The sequence below is a fragment of the Lampetra fluviatilis genome, chromosome 33 (genome assembly GCF_964198595.1).
Source record: "Lampetra fluviatilis chromosome 33, kcLamFluv1.1, whole genome shotgun sequence".
Taxonomy (NCBI): Eukaryota; Metazoa; Chordata; class Hyperoartia; order Petromyzontiformes; family Petromyzontidae; genus Lampetra; species Lampetra fluviatilis.
In genome coordinates, this window is record NC_136307.1 from 6,636,438 (window position 1) to 6,660,903 (window position 24,466).

Below are 24,466 nucleotides of genomic sequence, written 5' to 3' on the forward strand. Positions count from 1 at the left end.
TTTCTTAAACACGATTGACATGTCCGATTTAACAATGAGGCTTACATTTATTTGTGCAAGACAGAAACATCTTTAACAGGAATAAACGGTACTCGATACACAACACGTGATAAACCTGAACATTTCCAGCTGGTACCACAGGCAATTATCATTGCCTGTGCCATCAACTTACATGACGCCAAGTAAGCCCATCGAAGTGTTATTGCAACCTTTCTCTTAAGAAGATAAACTACAGCATTGCTCATTTGAACGACGCATTGTATTTCTGAATAGGATTCAACTCGGTCATCATCAGCTACGCCCAATCCACTGCTGGATTAAGGACCCCCCCCCCCTCCAACTCACGACGCAGCGAAGTAACAATCCGCCCAACACCTGCACGCGAATTGATTTCATCACTCCATCTCCTCGGTTGACGACCTCTTTGACGGGCCGTATAAATGAAGGCGTCGACTCGAACTGCTGAGACGAAGTGTATCCTCCACATCGGCAAATTACTCGATCGCTGGCAATGTGCAGCAGGGAGCGGAAACTTTGGCAACTCGGTGGTGAGACGTTAGGGGCCGTCCATAAATGACGTCACGCACCTAGGAGGGGGGGGGGGGTTCAGACATTTGTGACGATGTGTGACGAGGGGGGGCGGGTTGAGAAATGTGACGTCACGTAAAAATGCGCAACTTTAAATAAATATAGACAACACGTTCTACTTAATTAAATAGACTTTTAAATAAATGTTTTCTCCTACAACATCAGAGTGCAGCGCCACAATAAATATGCACTACAATGACAATAGTTTAAAGCGATTTGAAGCATGTTAAAAAAAAATGGGGGGGGGGGGCAGAGCTTTGTGACGTCATATTTGAGGGGGGGGGGATCTGACATTTTGTGACGCTGTGTGACGAGGGGGGTCAAAAATCGTCCAAAATCGCGTGACGTCATTTATGGACGGCCCCTTATCTCCCGTGCCAGGTATGCAGGAGGTTCGGGGGTTCGAATCCGACCCTGGCACCTGTTGTATATTTGGAGTTTGCATGTCTCTTTTCCCCGTGGTCGCATGGATTTATCTCCGGGTCCTCCGGCTTTTCCTGACATTTAGAAACGCGCGTTTGGAGTGTTTGGCTGCCATAAATGATCCTTATGGCGGTACCCCGGGGTTCCAAATAATACAAAATGACCGAGGCAATTCAATATTTTATTTCTGGGACACTTTTTTCCAGGGGTGTTACTTAACTCCGCGACTGGGGTACCAATCAATCCGACATCAGTGCCACACTCCGCGATGTCGAAACGCAGCGAGGACGATTGCGCTGAAACCTTGACCGCTCGCACGTGGCACCGTAGTGGTGCATCGTGTACAGCTCGTCGAGATTAGTCGATTGCCGCTTCGCTGACCATCAACAGACTAAAAATTACTACATCACGGATATTATGCGAGAGCCGGGGTTCTATGGTAACCCCCGGGGTGCCGCCATCAGATTCAAATGTCCACATGATAAGCCACTTCGTTGAGCTATCATTTGTGGCCAGGTCGCTTTTGAAAATAGTTATATAACTCAGTGGGCCTTATAATAATAGGGTTTTCCCCCTTTTTTCTGGCAACAAAACTGAAACCTTTTTACAAGGATTCATGTCTGCATTAACCACAATACTTGCAGTCAAAATGCAAACAAAAACACACTAGGATAAAATATGCATTGTCCTTGAAACTGATTGGTCCACACCAGAGACAGCTTTCTTTTGAGCCTCGACCCAATTGGTGCTCGACCAGCGGACGCCAAAAGGCGTACAGCTCAAAGACAATGCTGCACTATCAAAGTAATGAGTACATCACTAGACCTCCTTTGCCAGTACCAAAATATAATAATAGTGGGCCTCATCTGGTCAAATAAAAAAGAGAGGTTAAGTTTAACACAGGACCGTGCTGTATAAGGTATATTGCTTGTGGCATACAGAGAGAAATGGTTTCAAAACTGACGATGGAAGGATGACATTGATCCTCGTGCATGGAAGATCAGGCAGCGCGCACTCCTCTATTGCTAATTATTTCTCTGTGCGAGCATTTGAAGTTGATCTTCTACGCCGACCGCCGTCAGAGACAGAAACGATTTAAAGGTGAAAACATGAGCCGAGTGTGATAAGTGTGGACATTTCGATTTAAAGCTTTCGTGACTGCATGGATTCATCTTCTTGGTTCTTTCGGTAAAGTCACGTAGAAGGGAAATAATAAAAAAATAATTGTATTTGCTGTGCTGTGTGAAATAAAACATAATAAAATAATAAAATTGTATTTTATTGTTTTATTTTTATTAAATTATTATTTCCCTTCTACGTGACTTTATCGAAAGAACCAAGAATAAGTGTGGACATTAGTTCGGATGCCACTAAATGTGTGCGGAGAAGTGAGGGGTTAGGAATTGTGGGATCACACCCTCTTGCCGCATTTCTGTTGGAATAGAAGCCAAACGCTGAGAACGTCACTGTTAGTCTGTTCATATGTACAGCTAGCTCAGGACCCCCTCATCTTCTATGTGGCGATGCCTCCACTATGACCGTGTGTATCTCCATATATATAAAAGGCAAAGTTGTGAATGTGTCTGTTTAAAATGTTTAGCCTACTTCCCGACATGCAACAAACTGGAAATGTGCCATGTGGGTACTTACCAGACTGTACACTATGCAAACATTATTACAATACACTTTTTGGGGGGGGGGGGGAGCTCAATAATGCATTTATTTTTTGCACGGCAAGTGAGCGGTGACGTTAAATCTGTTGTGACCCGCGCATGGGGAAGCGTAGCGCATTTTAGTGTAGTGGTTAGCGCCCCGCGCTACGAACCCGGCGACCCGAGTTTGATTCCCGCCCACGGCCACCACCGGTGACGATTATTTTAACCGCTCCTGGGCCTCCCCTAGGTCGACTCAGCCTCAAACGAGTAACTGCTGTGGGGAGGCAAAGGTAGCCGCGCGTGGTGGATCCAAGTCCCGGGCAGTAAAGCTAGTTCACTAGAATGCATTGCTCGACTTTGGTGAGCACCAGTGGATATTGAGGGATTGTCCATCAACTCGCAGTGGCTTCAGTTCAACAGGCAAATGAATGCAACCAGAAGGCATGCGACCTTGAAAATAACAAACTTAACGTCTGAGTGACACCCCGGGGGGACATGTTAAGGAGCGCTCAATAATTTTATGTAAAAACAAAGTGAGACGTTTGTCCAAGCACATGGGGAAGTTCAAGCAATGTTATATTTTACTCTGTAGACGTACGGTTCTGTACTCCTGACGCATCCCTGAATATTCACCACCACCATGTCAGGGGAAAGAGGCTGACTTTTTAATTTAAGTCGGGTCGTGCCACCCACCTCCCCTCCACAGGGTTCAGCTGGCTGCTCCTATACTCAGTGGGAGGAAACTAAAAGGATAATCTACATTTTGTACGCTGTGAAGAAATGGTACAAATATTTTCCTTGTCACTTAATGGCAAAGTCAAAAACATTACATGTGTATATGCAGACAAGCCCAGTGGTGTGCTTTATATTTATACAGATATTGCAGGTGGAGGGTCTTTTATTTACGAAAAATCTTTTAACACAAAATTACAAAAACACATCATCATGGGAATCGAGTTCAAAACAGCATTAATATTAGTCTCCTATATGAGTTACAGATGTAAAAAAAGTCACCAATTGGGAAATATTAAGATTTAAAAGCTTGCAAGTGAGTAACCCATATGGAAAGTTCAGAAACGTAGACATTTGCTTCTTTACACGCAACATAAAGCACATACACATAACACGTGAAGCACAATAAAATCTCACACGAGACAATTCGGGAGTGAAGTGAAAAGCTCACTCAAATACATCACGTGTTCAGGTTTATTTACCATTACACAAACATACCGTCTACTTGCACGTAAGTCATTTTACCAGGACACTGCTTTAAGTCAATTTCTATTATATAACCCGTAAAGTCAAAATGTCTACGACTCAAGTGGGCAAGAGGGCATCCGTCATCTCTATTGGTGGCTCCAAGCCAGTGGTGGCATTCCCACGCGATCGTTTAAAACTGCCATGAGTAAATCAAACAAACATCGTTTTCATTTCGCCTTTGTAGGTGGCAACAACATTGCAAGTGGAACTATGCAAAATTACATTTTGTTACACTACAATGTATGCCTATGCATTTGATGTTGTGTCATCTAGATTGGCTCTGTACATTACATTAATTATTTCTACCTAAATATATGCTCATTGCAACACGCAAAACTCCCTATTTATACATTTATATACACCAGGGAGTGTTATATTGAGAAATATATATTAAATTAAGCGGATATTACAAATTGCCTGAAACATATATATATCAGCTAATGCACTATATGGTGGGTAGTCCTTTTATTTTAATAACTACAATATGCATTCGGCAGTAAGATCCAGCAAGTAATGTACAATAAGAGTGCGTGTGTTTTAAAGACGTTCGCTCATATTTATAATAAATACAATGTGAACACACCACATACACTCGCGTTATCTGGAAACGTTACGACTCACAAAGTGCGGCAACTTAGCTCCCTGTTAAGTTTAAGTTGCAGTGTAGAGACTAGCGACACGGCTGATCACAAGAACACACAACCCCCAAAGTTCATCTGGGCAAATGCCTCGGTGCAACCATGAGCAGTTGCACGTGCGCGACCACGATCCGTTTTCTTGCTATAATATTTGTGCGCTGTGTTTAGCAAGCACGGAGGGGAGTGGCACCTCAATTCATTCACTAATGACATGCATTATATGATTTTAGAATGTAGGAATTTATTCGTGTCGAGTTTTTTTACATTTTCCACATGTGATCTAAAAAGTGACTAATTCTAAAAAGTAAAATAAGACATGCTATGTGATGTATTTACTGACAAGCAGTTAAAGTGTCCCGTACTCAACTGGGTGGCATTCATCTACACTGCTTACGTTTAGTAAAACATTTTTTACTGTAATTGACTTTCCACAAAGTGGTTATCAATTTATCAACCATCTGACGAGGATTTTTAACTCTCAGCCTTCTAATTGTGCGCTTAATGCCATACAAACAATGCCACCCACATGTTCACAAAACCCTCCAGTGAAACGGCCACAGTACAGAGTGCGGTGGACGCAGCACTGATTCATCCCACAAGGTGTCGCCAACGTCTAGTAGCACGATTAAGTATCTGGACTGGAGCTGCCCACATTCTAACCGGGCCAGCGTTAGCAAACATCCATCCAAGCGGTACACACAAATAAATAAATAAAAACCTGCACAAGGACGCGAAGTGCATCACCAAGCCATAAATGACAAATCCACAAACATGCTTATCAAAGAGTCTTGCCTAAACATGGCCTGGGACCCGATCCTCCCTTTGGGGCACAACATAAATTTCGAAGGGGATTTTTTTAATATCCGCCAGTAGCACCGTGACCGTGGAGAGAAATTAATCCCTGAACACTTACACTGTACACTTCTCCCCACATCGCACTCCACGCTATTTTACAATTGTGTATTTTTAGGCATCTTACCACATTTGCTGGATTTAGGTGTTACGGTACCGGTTGAGGGGGGTTTACGTTTTAGATTGATGTTCAGTGTCCCACACGAGACTCAAGTTGGCTCTGGTTGTACGCGATCAAACATCTCCATTGTTCACGATTAATAGTTGCACGTGATTTTATAATCTCTTCAACGACCCTACAGGTCATTTTTAAAAATAAAAGATTGACTGTACACCACAAAGTGAGCCGAGTAAAAGCCACATTTTCAAAAAAAAAAAATAGCTCCGCTTCCCCCCCACCACCACCATCAAGTGAAAATCAGCGACAGATAAACTGTCCCTAGTTCAGGTGGCCTTAATTGGTATCTTAATTCGGCTGTAGCTGAGAGGCAGCTGCAGAACAGAGTACGTAAACCGAGGACTGTTCGTGCTTTCATGTTTAACAACCTGGGATAATCAAGGGGGTTCGAAGAAAAGGCTCTGCTCGTTAACAGAAACTGACGATCTCGTGTAGGAGCTGGTTGATGGATACAGCAGTTTGCATTTTCTTAATGATCTACTGGCAGTGGAGAAGCAGACCTAAAACACCTGACATTTTCACTCACAATGCCTTGCGCAGAAAATAAATTCTTCAGGTCAATGGTTTTCACAAAGGACCATTATCTAAAATGTAAAGATACAATACTCTAAAATTTGCTTTAATTATCTCAAATTAACTTCAATGCAAAAGCATCATTGCTGGAGACGCTCGCGAGCAATCAACATGTATTATTATTAATATAATGGAGCTTTATTGAACACGGTAGGGAAGTGTTTTTCAAGTGTACTTGCAGAGAACGGGATTGATATTCAGATCCGCCACGTGATTGGTACCAAATCCATCATTAAATGGGACCCATCCTGATGAAACTTGGCAAGAAGTGACTCAACCGGGGTTGAGACAATGCACCGGATGCAACCGTTAATATCGATTCACGCCCGTAACAATTTATATTTGGAAACTTTTTGTACTTAACGGAGCCATTGTTACAACTAGTGGCAGCTACATTCACCGGCCGTGTTGAAAAAAATCGAATCGCATCGTGACTCCGTATCGTAACAATTCATCCAATTCATTTCAGGGGTTGTGAAACGGTTCAAAATTGTTACAACTCGACTGATTAGTACAGCACTGCCAGAGACACCTCAACGTGTTCTTGACATGGAAGGAGAAAACAAATGTTTTTCGGGAAGAGATTGTGTAAGCTTGTCCTTTTTGTAATATACATTTCTTATTAAGTTATCCTTAAAAACGTGAACAATGTCCCAGCAGCTAAATGGGTCAATGTGTCATGAACATATTTGTTTTGGACATTACCACAACTGTGTGCAATATGATTCATTTTAGTTTTTAAATTTCTGCAACTATGCAGAGGGCTCAGAAAACCAAAAATATCTGAATGCTCAAGGAAATGGGGCACTCCTTTGTTGCAGCTCAAGATTATATTCCAATTTAATCGGTTTTAAATGTATTACTACATACGATATACATATACACACACATTTCATTTACAGCTATTATGTTCTGTATACACAGATGTGTAGAAATGTATACACATTGTGTGTATGTGTGTGTATACAAGATATATCGATCACATTTTGAAACGGACTGCGATCAAAATCTCTCAAAATTGCATTCATTTTATCACACAATAATTCCTAAGGTCACACTTATAGTTGACCAAGCTTGCTTTAAGGGTTGTTATTTTAAATCAATGAAAAGTCCGATACCGGTGCATGTTTTGGTTGGTGCGGTGGTTCAAGCACCGCGCTACGAAGCTGGCAGCCCAAGGAGGGATTCCCGGCCCACGGCAAAGATCAGGGGGCACGTGATTTATGAACCAGCCCAGGGCGTCGCCCCCTTCGTCAACCCACACGGACCAGCATGGTGAAGTATGGCCAAACAACCCCCCACGGGTGACCACCACCATGCATAAATACAGGCGTTGTAGGTTGCTACGCGGCTAAGGTGTCAGCAGAGAGCAGTGCAGGAAAACCCATTGTACTGTACCATAATGCTACGTCTATTACTCGCCGTCTTCACCAACCCAATTTGTGATATTAACAGCGCCCCACGACATGCGCGGCACAGGGAGGTCTTCATCCAGGAGTGGTTGGATAATATTAATTAATATTATTTAATATTATTTACCAACGTGCAGTTTTGTGAGAATGTTTAGCGTCTGGGACTCTGCAGGATGGCTTGCTCAGCTAGGGAGCCCCACGCTGCAGTGAAACCTATTCCAGCGGTTGCAATGGTCGCCCCCCCCCCCACCTCCGCCCCCTCCCCCCCCGGGTTTGTGGGAACGCAAGTTTTGCGATCCTCGCTGACTTCAAGGTGGGCCCTCACAAGACGCTAACACTACTACGCACCTTCCTGTACACAGCCCCACTTTGGCCCATGGAATTGGATGTACAAAATGTCTCACTCTTGCACTTTCGTTGGCTATGTCAATTTTGGTGGATGTTTCTCTCATCCCACCCACCCTGACTGCATTCCATAAGGTTGATGTGAATGTTCAAATCAAGAATGCTATAATTGGAAAGTTATTGATTATTCTGTTTGTATATTAAAATGTCATGTTTACATACTGGATTCCAATCAACAATGTCTTATTGTTAGCGGTATTTCTCTGATGATAACAATAATATTCCTTAATTATATTTATCTCGTGATCCATACGATTAGAAATAAAATACTACACATTCTAATATAGTACTTTCATAAATTACTTAATAAAATGATCATATTTAATACATGTAGTATTATCCATCTATGATTGCAATTACTATCACGGCCTGCACGTGGCTTCTCTAAAGAATTATTCTGGAACCAAGACAGCACCGTGCAAATTTAAGGTTCACAAAACTATTAAATATAAAAATTGAGTCACAGGGGCAACTCCCAAGGTGCCCCATCTAGAATGCGGAACTCGTGACGATTTAACTCGTGTTCCAACATCGCTCCCGTAAAGCGTTTCTCCAGCTCCCAGGAGGGTCTCTGCAAGAATATAGCACACGCATAGCTCTTCCCCCCCCCCCACCGCTGATATAGAACAGGACAGTTCCTACTAAACCACGATGCACAGTCACACCATCATTAAATAAAAAAAAATAAAACATATCCAAAACACATCAATTACACGTGTATAAAAATGTAATCAGAATGTTTGTTTCTTGTTGTTGTTGTGGTTGAACGGCTGAAAAACATAACAGTTCCATGTGTATTTACCATCTTTCTTCCCCAACTGCTGGTTCACTACATCCACCCCTCCCTCCCACTTTGCGTCCAAAACTCCATTTATGTCCACGCTTGCTACAAGTGCTTCTGGAGCACACCAACAAAGCACTCTGTTTGATGTCGACATCCACTCCCACACGAGGCGCTTTAAACATGTTCACATTGACATCCCTCCGTGACGCTGGTGCTCCCCGCTTGCTGTAAATCTCACCAAGAGGCTGCAAAACAGAGGCGGCGCGTGCGTGAGCTCTTCACGCGAGCTATTCGCGCAGGAATCAGTCGCCATGGTGGCAGCCATACGGGACCAACAGTGGGTTTCGTCGCGAAGTTGTTTAGGTGAGGGGGTGGGAAGGGTTTGGTTCTTTTTGTCAAACCGACGTCGCGTTGAGGTGCGATGAGAGCCACCCTGACGCAGCCGAGAGGCAATGCTGCAGAGCTTCGGCCGTGGCTGAGAGGCAGCGAGTCGCGCGGCCGTAGTAGGCCTTGGTCTGCGCGCGGAAGTCGGCGCACGCCTGGGCCGTTGCCGCCGCGTCCGAATCTCCCAACGTCCGCTCCACGTCGCTGTCGGCGAACAGGTGGCAGTAGAAGGCCGTGCCCAGGACGCTCACCAGCACAGTACCCAGCATGAGCAGCAGCAGTAGCAGGCAGCTGGCGCCACCTTCCTCTGTGTCTGGGAAGGATATAGTCCGGGCAAGGGGATGCATGAAATGTAAGGCAAAATGGAATGAAAAGTTTCTGCCTCCTCAAATGAGCGTGGGGCGGTATCCATGTTGTTGGTTGGTGGCTCTGAGGTAGTGCTGGAAATTCTACATTGCTACGACTAGTCACTGCACAGAACAAGAACTTAATATTCAACAAAGTTGTATTGATTTTATTAACTCTGGAGAGTTGATGAGCCAAGTTGGCAACTAAAAACCAAAAATGTAACTCTTCATCTTGTCAGCTCAAGTACTTCCCAAAAAAAAATATCTACATTTTATTTCAATTAAGATGCAGGTAAAATAAAAACTTCAGATTTTGTCTTCAAAGCTGGCACATCATGATCTAGTCTTAGAATGCATTCACAGTACCTTTGACATCCATTTTGACTGGAGATGACTAGTTTCAGAAATTTCCTGAACATGTTTAACTTTTTCGCACTGTACGCAGCCAACTGTGCTAATCAGAGGTGCGGGGAGGGGACTAATCGGAGCTGGGGGAGGACAAATCACTAACGGTGATCAAGAGAACATTCATCATGTAAGTGGGCACAATAACAATGCCATGTTATTGTTAAATCATACTATTTATACGGTCAGTTCGATACGAGTCAGTGCCAATGTGCACAGTATTTCATTTCAAAGACAGTTCTCGCCTTGAGAAAACTGAAATATAAAGAACCAGAACACACGTAACATCCATGAGTGAATTTAAATGCAAGCTAGGTGAGAGAGTTAGAATGCGAGTTACGTGAGAGAGTTAGGCGGGCGAGTTAGGGGAGCGAGTTAGACGTGGAAGCGTTAGGTGAGAAAGTTATGCGAACGAGTTAGGTGAGTGAGCGAGGTGGTTGAATAAAGAAGTGGATTATGGTCAAGTCAATTTTATTTTTGTTTACATACGTGGCGGCGCCTTTCTGGCACAAATCTGCCACTTATTGGTGGTGGTGAGATGTTAACTCCCTCGCCTGGTATGCAGGAGGTCGTGGGTTCGATTCCGACCCTGACGCCTGCTGCTGTTTATTTGGAGTTTGTATCCTCTCCCTGTAGTCACGTGGATTTTTTTCTCGGTCCTCCAGTTTTTCCCTCCACATTTAGCAGCACGCGTTAGAGTATTTGGCTGCTTTAAATTTCCACATAAGCCACTTCGTTGAGCTCTCTTTTGCGGCCAGGTCGCATCTGAGAAATAGCAAAGATGTGGGAAAAATAAAATTTTTAAAAAAAATAGTTTGAGAGAACACGCACCTGGTTCGATTGCGGAGTTGTCCGGGTAGGAGAACCGCACGCGCCTCCTCGTGCGGCCGCGGTCCGCCCCATCCTTCACAGAGCCTTCGCTCCCACGCTTCTTCAGAATGGAGGTGAGGTTCTGCGGACGTGCCCACTGACCGCCACCACGTGACGCACAGCACCAGCCACACGGCGAGCAAAGGAGCGAGCGGCAAGATGTCAACCAAGACGGCGCCGACACACAACGAAACACACACTTTGGATCGCATTTGCTGACAAGCAACACATTAAATGACCCGTATTTCTTTCAGGCGAGAGCCAGCTGAGATTGCCTCTCACACAATAGAAAACTCAGTTGACAGAGTTATAGGACAAGCGTCATCCCTCTATAATCCGAGGACCACTTTGTCATCCGTCAACAGTGGTTCGTATAATCCCGAGTCTCGCTCTAGAGGAGTTGTACACCCCTAGCTGCCACTGCTATTCAGTGGCCTAAAACAAAATGTTTCGCTCCGGATGACTGCTGCAAAGTATGATCTTGTGTTTAGATTTAGTGTGCTAATCTTTAAAGGTGCATTGACATTTTTTGATACTCCAACTGATGCTCCTACTGTTGTGGAGTGACTCATGCAGCCAGCTATGGCTACAGGGTTTTGGTGGTACATGTTGTTTATGTCGTTTATTGTGAAATTTCGGTCACAGTTCCTATGATCACTGTTACATTGCTTTTATGCCTTTATTTTGGTGATTTCGAAAACGTTTTTTGGTTTGGCCATGTTTGTTTGTTGTAGTACGGAGTTAGAATTATGGATTTAATCTAAGTTGTCTTGTGGTTGTTTGTTGTTTGACTTGCATCCCACTGGGATTTTTGCACACAACTTTCGTGTATTTTTTCTGGAAGATTTTTTGCTGTTTTTTCCTGGATTTTTCTGTTTGCGCATAGTCACTTTAAGATGTTTTCTTGGTCATGTTTTTGTTGGTTGCGGTTGCACCCGATTCAAGAACCGAATGGCTCCCAGGGCTATACCAAATACATGAAACTGAAACGAAGTCAAAAGTGCCATTTTTGCGTGGGGTCTGCTGCTTGGATTTCTTCCTCCACGCACTTCTATTCTGTGGCTCTTCTTTAATCACATCCACTCTCCTATCTCGTTCGTTCCACCTCACCCTCAGGTCTCCTTCTACTCCTCCTGCTCTGTAACAACAATCTCTGTAGCTCTTATAACTGAATCCTCTTCATCTCTTTTCAACGCATGCCCATGCTATCCAAGTCTCGCCGGCCTTCAGCTTCACAATATAACAGCACTGTTGTATTTATCTCCCCTTTTTAGTTTTAACGGCATCTGTGTAGCTCGTAAAATTTCTTAAACCTCTCTCTATTTTTTGCCATCCTGCCTGGATATTTTCCCTTGACGGTGGTGAACTGTTGGTCATTGTCGCTCAACTGGCTATATGAGCTGTAAGACACCATGACATTTTGTTTTACTCTGTGTTCGAATCGAATTGTGGGTCATTTTTATTTTATTTCTTTTAAGTTGGGCTATCACCACCGTAAAAATATATTTCTACCTGTAAACTATATCATATGGGCATGAATTGTCTACCTAACAGCACATTTCAAGCTGCTAATTGATCATAATCCCATGGGGATGTCACGTGCACAATTTTATCAAATCAATATCTGCTTTTTACGCATCTCCCACATAGCAACGCACTTGTTTTTATGTGCATCTATCGCATGTAATAAACAGCCCACTGTATCCGCTTTTCAACAGCATTAGGGAAAAATCAATGCGCGCTTAATGTCCCAAGGTTAAGAGTTCATCAATACCTCATTGATGTTTTGTTTTTTAAAACCTCCCCGACATGATTAGAGCAGACACAATGTGTGCTTGCTAATAAAACAAATATGACAGAACATGAAGAGTAATTTAAAACAACCGCATAACATACAGCAGACGTGTGGTATTTTACACTTGGAAATGAGACATGGTATCCCTTTAATTAATATGTTCACAAGATATCGGGAGAGTTGTTGGAGAAAGATATTAACGTGACATAAAAACACAACACAAGACACAATCCTATTTGTCTGGTGTGTTCATAGCAGCCCAGTGGTTCTGCCAGTGTGAAATCATCATGCTGCCTTAAAAGGAGGTATTTTTTCTTCTCGCGCCACAATTTTAACTGGAATGCTACCACAAAAAACAAATCTCTGCCGGACTGTGGCTGCCAAGGTCACGATCATGCGACACATTCATGCTCGTGCAAAACCCCTTGGTAAGGACAACACTACAGTCAACCCGCTTAACGCTAAACCTAAACACTACATTCTTTTAGCATGTTTTATTTAACATTAACCCTAAAAAACTCCTTACCTGCTCGATCTTGATCCTCTTGGCTTCTTCGTCCAGTTCCGCCATTTCATCTCCCTCCTGCAAGCGCATCCCATTCGTGGCCAATGTGCACATAGCCGTCGCCTCGGCCTCCATGCTCTCCTCCTCCACCTCCTCTTCATCCTCCTCCTGCTCCTCCTTCGTCTCCTCCGCTCGCTCTGGGTCCTCCTCTTCACCTGTCATTGGCCCGGTGAGGCTGTCGATGCTGGCCCCAGCTACTCGGCTGCCTCTACTCTCACTGCGACCGCAAGCCGTCTCTACCATTCCATCTCCAGATGCCGCCGAGGATGGGAAACTGGGCTCGGTGGCCAGTGCTTCCGGTGGCCCTTCACCAGCCTCGTCGGCCTCTTCCGGTTGCAGCGCGTACGCGGGTGGTGGGATCCTCATCACGTGGCCGAATTCCCCGCACCGCACGTCCAAACACGCGGGCGGACTTCCGTCGCGCAGCGGTTTTTGTGAGGCGGCTCCTGCCCCGGCCGCCACACTCCTCGACACAGTCACTTCCCCGGGTGCATGAAGAGCGCTCCCGAGGTCCGTGGATTTCACCGTCGACTCCAAGGGCCTCTGGTCCTCGGCAGGACCTTGAACCTTTGGTGATGTTTGTGCGTCCAAAAGCTCCGTGTCCCACGCTGCCCCGTGATTCACGTGTGCGCCGCTGGTGGACCCCTCGGCCGCTTGCGCCACCGCTACCCTCTGCTCTTCAGTGGTCGTCGAAATTCTCTCGGTGTCCAGCGATTTGCAAGCTCCGTTAATGGGCTCCGTTACAGCCGGTCTCTCCATTGCATCCTGGAGAGACCCAGGAGGGCTGTCGTCCAGCAGCTGCGGTGGTGAAGACGGCGAAGATATTGATTTTGTTGCGTCTGCTGTTAAGAGGGACGTGTTCACTTGGTCAGGATTCAATATTTCCTTCAGACATTCCTTTGTTACATGGTAACATTCCTTTGTTGCGTAGTTTTTCTGAAACGGTTTTACTTTAGGTAAAGCTAACACAACAGACACTTGTCACATACAGCTATGCGTAAACAGATGTGGTTTTATAAGCAAGAACAACAGAATATTGGACACTGATTTGAATAGATATCAAATGCAACGTCCTTCATAACTGGGTGACACAATGAATGTAAGTTGAACTTCTTTTGCACAGCACGTAAATTGATTGTCGTCATTTAGGGTTACGATTCGATTAAAAATATATACAGTAAAACCTTGGATTGTGAGTAACTTGGTCTGCGAGTGTTTTGCAAGACGAGCAAAATGTTTAAATAAATATTAATTTGATAAACGAGCGAGGTCTTGCAATACGAGCAGTACGTGTATACGCTTTGTCTGCAGAGCGTCACGTGATCACAACTGATATACGAGTGCTTTGACATACGAGTGCTTTGGATTACAAACACGTTTCCGGAACGAATTATGCTCGCAATCCAAGGTTTTACTGTATAGCATTTTTTTCCTCATTAGTGGTGAATGCAGCAGCCTCTAGTGGCTGGAGGGGGTCACTTGCACCTGAGATTCCAATGCACAACGCTTCGATGCAGGATTTGTGAGATGAAGAATCAATGGCCATCAATGAATGAACGCCTCATTACATGGCTATATTAGACAGTATGTAAGCACTTCCAATGTTTAACAGCAACTGTTTAAAAAAAAAGACAACCCACCATAGTTAAGTTGCTGTGTGCCAATTGAAAATTATAGGAAGGTACGATGAGCCCAACAAACGTTGTGCAAATTAACACCTAAAGTTATTTAACTTGTGTTCTATAATTGTGCTTTAAAATCGCCAAAATGCATTATGCATACTCTTAAGTTTTTGTTTCGGTAAAGGTACGTAAGTATAAATAAATAAATAATACTTTTTTCTTAAAATACAAATTCTAATAGAAATAAAATAATGACACCTTCACAGATGGCATCTCTTGAGGAAGGCCAGCGTCTCGAGAACCTAAGAGTATGAATCCTTGCAGTCACGAAAGCTTCAAATCTAGAATTAATGCCCTCTACGAGGAAGAATTTCACCTATCTGTTCGAGTTTTTAACAGACAACGAGACAAGAAGTCACAGCTTCTCGAGACGCTGGCCTTCCTCAAGAGATGCCATCTGTGAAGGATGTCATTATTTTATTTCTATTATTATTTATAATAATTATTATTTATTTAGTTTTACCTACGTGACTTTACCGAAAAAACCTAAGAGTATGAATCCTTGCAGTCACGAAAGCTTCAAATCTAGAATGCATTATGCGCGCCTCGCCGAATGGTGGCTTGGCTTACTTATTTGCCAGACTGCTGCGTATTAAAGCAGGAAAGTAGACAAATAGTACGTGGAGGAAAAGGCAAGCAAACAATGATATTGAACAAATATCAGCTAATGCCGTTCCTAAACCAACACAAGGGAGTAGCCACATGCTGATATGGCAGTAATAGGGATTAAAACAATTGTTAAAGCACTTCATTCATTATTTGTCTATGGCAATACGATAACCGACACTACAGTTGAACCATTAATAGTTCACAATTCAGCATTATCCCAAGAAAAGGACACGTGTTCATGCTTTTTCATGCAATTAAAACATACTACCATCTTTGTTCACCGCAATTGTTGTAATATTTCATGATATATTTTATGATATACCAAATTGTCAGGATTATAAGATGTTACTCAAAGTAAGCCAACACCTAAACTTGAGCGGAGTGTCGATCAGGTTATACAGGCACACATCTACTGGATAATTTGACGTACCCCCAAACTTTTGCTTTACAACGGAGGGGAACACTGTCTTATAACCTGGTAGTAACGTTTTTCAAGCAAGCGCAGGGCAATACTCATCTCCATGGACAGCCTGCGCCAGGAGTGAAAGTTCCACATTCCGATGGCAGGAGCATATTTCTCGCATGATAACAATTGCTGAAGTCTCAAAAAGTGGCACTTCTTTACTCAAAGCGAGAGAGATGATCTGCTGCACAGATAACTAAGCAGGATTTGAACTCACAATGGGCAGTCCAATCACAACACCACCCTGTGAGGTTCACGTACAATAACGCAAAATAATGACCAAGAGTTGATAACAACTGCTGAAGTCTCAAAAAGTGGCACTTCTTTACTCAACGCTAGAGAGAGATGATCTGCTGAACAGATAACTAACCAGGATTGGAACTCACAACGGGCAGTTCAATCGCAACATCACCCTGTGAGGTTCACATACAATAACGCAAAATAATGACCAAGAGTTTTCGTAAATTAGTACTAGGTTTCTGTGAGCAGGGACAAACAAGTGAGGGGATGAATGTCAATCATCTGTTACTGGACCTTCGCAAAGAAGCAAGAGAAATAACTCCACTCAATGAAATCAAAACTGCCATGTTTTCATGAAAAGGTTGAGTAATTTTCCATTTTACTAAAGAATGTATCCTTAAACGGTCACTACTTTTCTGTAATTTATGCAGTGTCTATAACTGGGTAGAATAATCATATATGGCTTATTTAAGTCCCATATGGATATATATGTATTCCAAAATCCAAATAGCATACACGTTTTTTTCCGATTTGTGAGTAAGATACGTTTTTGGAAGAAAAATATTAAATGTTAATGCACCCACTCGATTTTCCAACTAACTTTTGTTGACTAAACAGCCCTATTTGAATAAAATATGAAATTGCAGAGACAGTTTATGCAACCTCTTGGGTTCACTGTCAATAGGTGGAATTTGGCTTTACTCTCGAACACACCGCCACGTTTTGTATACGTGACACACCTTACTAATTGGCTGTGTCGGGTGGTGGCGGGTTTAACAACACATTCATATTTACACGATCTAACCCAAAAAAAAAACTTTATTATGGATTACTCAAGATTCTCGGCAGAGGTGTGGTACCCACCGCTCACTTGGGTGGCCATGGTGGCAGCGGACTGCGTGGCAGTGGACTGGGTGGCAGTTTCCAAACTCACGACTCCCTCCAACGCTTCTCCAGATGTCTCTTCCTGCTGACAAACGCAAATACGGTACACTTGTTCAAATACGCGTACAAATATTGGCATACTAAGTACAGATACACACACTCTCCTTTGTGCTTGCAAAGATCGCCCCCCCACCCCTCAATGTAGCCATAGAGAAAACTGTCAAGGCAAGTACTGTAAATAAACGTCTATTAAGGTCGGCAAGACCAATTGTGTTTTCCCGTGAGTTGATGCTCTTGTACCCACTACAAATACTGATTTTGGTCCGAGTTGGCCCGATGGCCCATGCCAGGTTCAGACGCCTATTACTTACTGATGATGTGGAATTATTGCTTCCTAGTGTGCTAACATACTCAAATACATAAACAGAAAGTAACTTACAACACACAAACACAAGGGTGCAATCACGCAATCGCAGCTAGAAAAACACACTTGTGACAAGATGCACTTCTGCCGTCGTCTGGAATGATCTTCCTTCCGATATTAGGAAGCCACTGGAGCTATGCACTTTTAAATCTAGATTGAACACATATTTCTTTAGAACTGCTTTTTGTGTTTAGTTTCTTGTCCTTCCCCCGCACCTTCGATTAGCACGGTTGGCTACATAGGGTGCGCAAAATAAATTCAACATACACACATAATTAGAACATAAGTGCGCAAAATGTGCTAACAAAATTAACAACCCACACGCCGACACACTGAACGGCAAAACTGTGCGCACACAAACACACGAACACTCTTCTCCAGGCTCACAATCAGCTCAGGATGCGATCGCAGCACCACAGGATGCGATGGGGCGTTGTGTAGGTGTTGCACATTGGACCGAATGACGTGCATTAATTCCCGTCAGTAATTTAACAATCTCCAAAACATTAAGAGTACTTGTTTTTTCTTCTTCAATGAATTGCATTTCAAGGTCCAGGACATCAAGTCCCATTGTCAAATCAGTGAGGAGGTTTAACATTACAATATGTATGGGTTGTCTTAAAATATTATGCCTATACAATCGGATATTGGTACACCAAATATCACAAGTTTGGTGAAATGTGCGTGACAATGTATCTGTAATGCAATGCTTCCGAAAACTAAAACATATACTATATTTTTATACACGTGTATTTCATTGACAATAGTATGTATATTTAATTTAAGTGGATATTTCATTAATTTGATAAAGTCCTTATTTTTGCAAGACATCAACAGTCAAAACTTTTTTTCAGATGGGTCCTGCAGAGGATGTTTGGTCAGTTCACCCTTTTGAGAACTGCTTCAGTAAATGCACCAATCTATGATGTTAATTGCATTTTCTATATATCTGAGATGTTGAAGCCCAAGAGTCGGTCAAGAAAAGTTGAGTAGATTGAGAAATTCAAAAATTATCTTTGTTTATTCAAATAACCCGAATAGTTGTGAACATAAAAAAAACAAAGTTGAAAGTCTTGGTCAAATGCAAAATACCAGTTCAGTATTAGACGGCCTTTTGCCCGTCCAAGGACGTGTGTATTGCAGTAAATCAAACTTGCAAGCGAAAAGCAGACCGCGACGTGATATTCATTGTATTAACGCGTGTGCAGTTTGTAAGGGCGTGGTGACACAGACCTATTTCATTTTAAGGTTATAATCCCTTGTTCATCATGACGTCCTTTTTACTTTTATGTCTCAACAGCGTTAGGGAGATCGCGTGATGACGTCAGGGTTCTGCCTTTGTAGTGAGGGTTGTAAGTTGACGCCGAGGAGGGGGAGGAGGCGCCTCGGCCCCCTTGTGGAGTGACGTCACCCGCTAATTGTTATGAATGGGGGGGGGGGTGTCCATTTGGAGGACGTCACCTTATGATTATTGAGGGGGGCTGTACGATGTAGAGTGACATCACCTGCTCATGATTATTAATAAGGGGGAGGGTGCTTCATGTGGAGTGATATCACCTGCTCATGATTATTAATGAGGGGGGCTGGTCGCCGTGGAGTGACGTCATGAGCATTAAGGATGGACATTCCTGAGTGATTATAGGAGGTATATACATAAAATCTGATTTAAGAGGGTTTGCTAGACGTCAAATTAAATGGTCAAAATTAGAAGATATTTAACCCAGGTCACCTCCGATTAGCACGGTTGGCTACGTTTGCGTGAAAGAAGTTCAACATACATACATACATTAAACATTTACTCCAAAATCACAACACATGGGTGCTCAATTTCATTTAAATACAAGTACACGTAAAGACAAAAGTCTAATTTACAACACAATTAAAAATGTTGGGTTGAGTGCCATTTTGCAACACACATTTCAGTCAAGGAGCCACATGGGTGGGTGGTGGGGTCAGCACTAAACCCAGCTGTAAGCAAAAAATTACATCCCTGTACATACTTATTTTGTGCAGAGTAGATTGACGAGAACCCTAATTGCCACCGATTTGGGTGTTGAAAGGTCAAACCTGAGCTCCTATTAGCACGGTTGCTACGTACGGTGCAGAATAAGTTCAACATACAGGACACATTCTCCACGTTTGTTGTTAATTTACAGAAGTGACCTACTCCCCAGTTCTCGCAAATTGAACAATTTGTCTCACTTGACTCTCACCTGGTTTAAATAAAGGCTGCATAACTACGTAGGACCACCCTGGTTAAAACAGTATTTACATCAATGTCCAAATACAGAAGATTTTTTTTTTATGGGCAGCGTGACATCATTTGCCCAACAGCGTTTAAAAGTATTTACGTTCGGGCCAACTTGTTAATGTTAGTACTGATGGCACATAAAAAAATATATTTGCGTGTAAACATTGGATGATTTCACGACAAATATGCCGACTTAAAATAGGTGCTGGATTAGTTACATAATTTTAGAAATCTTGTCGATTGATTATCCAAACATTTGTTTTGTGAATGGCTCCAAGGGTATAACCAACGGTTTGTTATAACAAACGATTCCAAAGGTATACGGAGATTGAATGTATAATACGCATGACTTAAGTACACCGCAATCTAGAAATTGTTTATTCATTGAAGATTCTTAACCTTCTCAAACACAATTCATCGTTAACAACTCTAAAAGGAAAACAATATATAAAAAAAACAGGTCACGTTTTGGGCAAAGGTCCTCATTCATGCTCGCTCTGCTATGACGAAGGGTAATTGGCCAAAACCCCATTTTTGTTTTCCTTTTAGGGCAGATTTATTGATGAAAGTTTTTGTCATTTGTGCACCAATGTCAATTATTGTTGTCGTATAATTAATCAAAGTCAGTTCTATTGGTGGCCCCTGAGTCAGTTGTGAAAATTCTACATTCCCATTGAGGCCCAGTCTGTCCATATGTAGGCCACGTATGAATTCTCACGCATTGGAATTAATTTTATTGACCCCGGAGAGATGCTCGGCTGAGTTTGTCCCAACCATGATTTGCACTGGAAACCTTTAAAATGCGATAAAACTGTTCTAACCAGTGTGCCAATTGCCTGTCGTATCGACTATAACGTTTATATCTTGACTTAAAGCTTTCGTAACTGCAGGAATTCATACTCTTTGGGTCTGTCGGTAAAGTCACGTAGATAAAAAAAGAATAAAAAATCACGACGTTTCCATCGCAACACAAGCAATCGTCTTCAGGTGAAAAAATACAGCAGGTGGACTGCTGAGGCAGCTGAGGCAGCAGTCCGCCTGCTGTATCTTTTCACCTGATCGAAACGTCGTGATCTTTAAAGTATTTTTCTATCTACGTGACTTTACCGAAAGATCCAAAGAGTATAACGTTTATGACGAGACTTGTCAAAAAGCCATGTTTATTACTTAACAACCTTCCTTGTTCTGCATCAGCAGTGCTAATGAACTCTGAAAGCTCAATAGGACCAATTTGTACCGATTTTCACGTGGTGTTTTATACATCAGAAATACATACGCACACACATACACACATTTTAATTTCGATCACTCAGCTACTGAGCTGACTCCAGCAAAACGGCAGATCACACAAACTCTTTTCAAGGTAGGCAAAGCTCTTTTTGGTTTGTCCAACGTGTGGCCCAAATTCGTGACCTCCCACGTTACAAGCTCAAACATAGTCACATGGCCACCACCGACTATAGCCACCCAGCCAGGCATCTCCTGTGCATTTAACCCACCCCTACCGCCCATGAATTTGTCAATATTTGCACATTTGAATGTTTGGGTTGGAAATGTGGAAGGCGGTAATTGCTGCGGTATTCATTCCTATTAATGGAAGCACAGCGAATTTCAAACTTACAAGTCGAATTCGAAAAAGAAACAAATTGAGAAAGGGTGACATTAAGCTCATGCATGTACTAAAATTGGCTGAAAAAAATGGCCGGCAACTGGCCTGGGGACAATTTAAAAGCTGCAAAACTTACGACAGTTAAACTGCCTCATTGATACTCTTTGGATCTTTCAGTAAAGTCACGTAGATATAAAAAAAAATATCTACGTGACTTTACCGAAAGACCCAAATAGTATGAATTCCCGCAGTCACGAAAGCTTTATGCCTGATTAATATTAAATGGTCTCTGCGGCGGCGGTAGCGTCAGCACGGCTCCGAAAGCTAATTGTCTCCCGTTCATCCATCCCAGTGTGCAAAGAAATGTATCCATCGAATCAACCCGTTCCTATCATTTAGGTAAACGATGTCCCGTCTGTTGAAAACATTTTATATGATAGTGGAACCTTGCCATGAGGTGTGCCGTATACCTCTGAATAGCAACATCGGTGATACAATAGGCAAAGCCAGCATGTAAACATTCTACATCAGAATTGAACACAACATCGCTCACGTAACGTGTGAAGGTAGTGTGGTCACATGCACAACTTCTTCCTAATTACGCATTCCTCGTGTAAATGTGCATGACCAGAGACCTGTAATAAAACCCAGTGAGGTTCAAGTGAACCTTTCCACAGGTTAAGTACTGTACATACATGTGGCAATTTGCTAATTGTCAGGCGAGCGAGATATTTTAAGAACTGCACCTCATTACACACCCTGGGCTTTTGAACCGTTTGTCATGGCGATAGCAAAGCAGAATAAAGCACTGCAGAACGAGCATCTTTTGTCCTGGTATCGCAGTTACGCGAGGAAAAAAAGGTTCCGTGTTTATGATATATGTTATGACCATTTATTGATTTTCGGTTATCCTTGGACTGGGGGGATTATCAGTAACCTGGTACAGTACTGTGTATAAATACCTGAGTAAGCAATAAAAAACGACTTCCATTTCAGGTTTGTGTTATTTTTTAAGACAATTGTAATGGGCACTGCCAATTTGTTTCAGCTCAACAAATTACAACAAATTACGAATACCAACCTATAAAAAATGTTTTAGCTTTGCCCGATCCATGCTCACATCTCACCATTCCACCCAACCCCTCATCCAACAAAAAAAGAATACAATTTACAGCTGTTGCACGTGGTCTTCTGGAAAGATTTTTTTTTTTCAACTCTCTAAAATATACATACTTTGTCCAAAACACCATTTTAGGAATTGCTAGCAGTTGATAACATGGCAAGGACAAGACAAAAAAAAACCCAATTCTTTCGGACTACGTAACTAGTGGAAAGGCTGGTCAACAACACTGCCATTGACGTTATTAATACACAGCAGAAACTTTTGGGTCAAGAGTACGAACTCTGCATGGTTTTCTTTAGCCATCTCGTCGTCTGAACTCGTCTGACAGTTGGAAGTGCTTTTCCAAGGTACTAAATCTATGACAGTACACGTGTAAACTTTACTTTATTGGAATTCTGTCATTGTCCGAGGTGTGTGTAGAATGTTGGCGGGGTTATGACGCGAGTGGAACGCGTGTAGAAATACTTTGTGAGGCCTATATTGTAGTTTTACATTTTTAGTCATCAACATTTCCATCAGCCATGATCAATCCACTGCTGGATAAAGGCCAAGCTGCCAACATGCAGTCCTGCAATAAAACACTCCACACCCAGCACCTGCGCACGTGCTAATTCCACCACTCCATCTCCACAGTGGATGTTCTTTCAATTACATTCCATCCCTTGGCTGCCACTCTGTCGTCAGTCTCGACCACTGGCCATCATCACTTCAAGCGTCGTATCCTTCCCAAGCCCACTAATTCTTCTTGACAGTTTAAATGATGCATATGTTCTCTAATCCATGTTACTATTTCTGTCTCTCAATGTAATTCCCATCATGTATTTCTACACACTTATTTGCACACATTTTTTGCCAATGTCCATGTTTCTGATCCATATACTACCGGAGGTAAAATACACCGATTAAAGAAATGTTCTTTAGTTACATTGCTATTTTCATTCTCATGACCAAGTTGGGATTTTCAAAAGCAATCCAAACTGCTTTCATCCCCCTCTCAAGTTCATAATTTTGATCTCGGTCCACCCGCAATACCTGTCCTAGGTATCCACATTCTAAACATCCATAAACAGGAATGTGCCGGAGTCTTGTCAATGCTCTCACACGCACACTTTTGCAAGTGAAAATTGAGGTTTCTACGTCCGCGTACAGGTGTTCAACATGCATGCGTGCAAGTGGACAGAGCAATCAGTCCAAAAACAGAGTAATATTTCTGCACGTACTTTTCAAGAAACAAGTGCACCATGCTCCCACTCTCACAATGACACACTGCCCTGACCACAATGACGTAAATAGATTGTAGTTAGTAGAACGCTGGTAGTCGTCTCCCTATAGCCACTGTGCTATACTCCAACATCCACACTACTGACCTCTTGCTTACTCAATCCATATATCTTCAATTCATCGTATAATAGAGTTCGGAAAGTAAATTAGGCCTCAAAAAACACAATAGGTTTAGTTGGTAGGGCAAGGTTCCAGCAGTGGCAACGCGAGTAGAAAATCCAGACAGGATTGACTTATCACAATAATTTATCCCGGGTCGGTGGGTAGTACTACCGATAAGCGTAATTTTGTGGTAAGGAAACAAAAGGTTGTCTCTGGAAAGACTGGTCCCGAGCAAAGGAACAGGGACATGTCTACCACTGGATCAAGCCCATCAATGGAGAGCACCCAATGATTGAGCATGAGGTTCAATTTACTTTGTTCACTTGAATATACAGTAGTTTAATTTGTATATTTTGAGAATCAACTCTCAATTGCATCGTCTTTCGTAGTGTTTTTTTCTTCAGGTCTGTGAGAAATAAATGCTACCTCCGAAATGTATTCCCAAGGGACAAATCAAACAACATAAACTTGTGCCGTTAAACGAAATGGAGCTGTAGTTATCACCGACTAGCCCGGAGCTAAAATGTGACCAACTTTAAATTAAAATAAACATAGAATATCTGTCAAATAGTGCGGACATGTGACAATGAAAAACACTGGCAGATGGTGAAAGAGTTGAAACAAATTAACAGACCCAAACCTTTGAACTGGTGCATAAACACA

At 42.6% G+C, this 24,466-nt stretch overlaps 1 protein-coding gene across 4 annotated transcripts in view; it reads right to left on the minus strand.

Moving 5' to 3' along the window:
* Positions 1-488: 488 nt before the first annotated feature.
* CNST (consortin, connexin sorting protein) overlaps positions 489-24,466 on the minus strand; it is a 41,218-nt gene continuing 17,240 nt past the window's right edge. For 2 of the 4 annotated variants that reach the window (XM_078871953.1, XM_078871954.1), the window contains exons 8-11: positions 16,993-17,098; positions 13,096-13,976; positions 10,736-10,871; positions 3,547-9,465 (exon numbers count right to left, since the gene is read on the minus strand). In XM_078871953.1, the coding sequence (XP_078728079.1) occupies positions 9,164-9,465; positions 10,736-10,871; positions 13,096-13,976; positions 16,993-17,098 (1,425 nt within the window). In that variant the 3' untranslated portion in view covers positions 3,547-9,163. Of the gene's footprint in view, positions 588-3,546; positions 9,466-10,735; positions 10,872-13,095; positions 13,977-16,992; positions 17,099-24,466 lie in introns of those variants that run through there. The other 2 variants (XR_013639550.1, XM_078871955.1) reach the window with 2 other exon arrangements.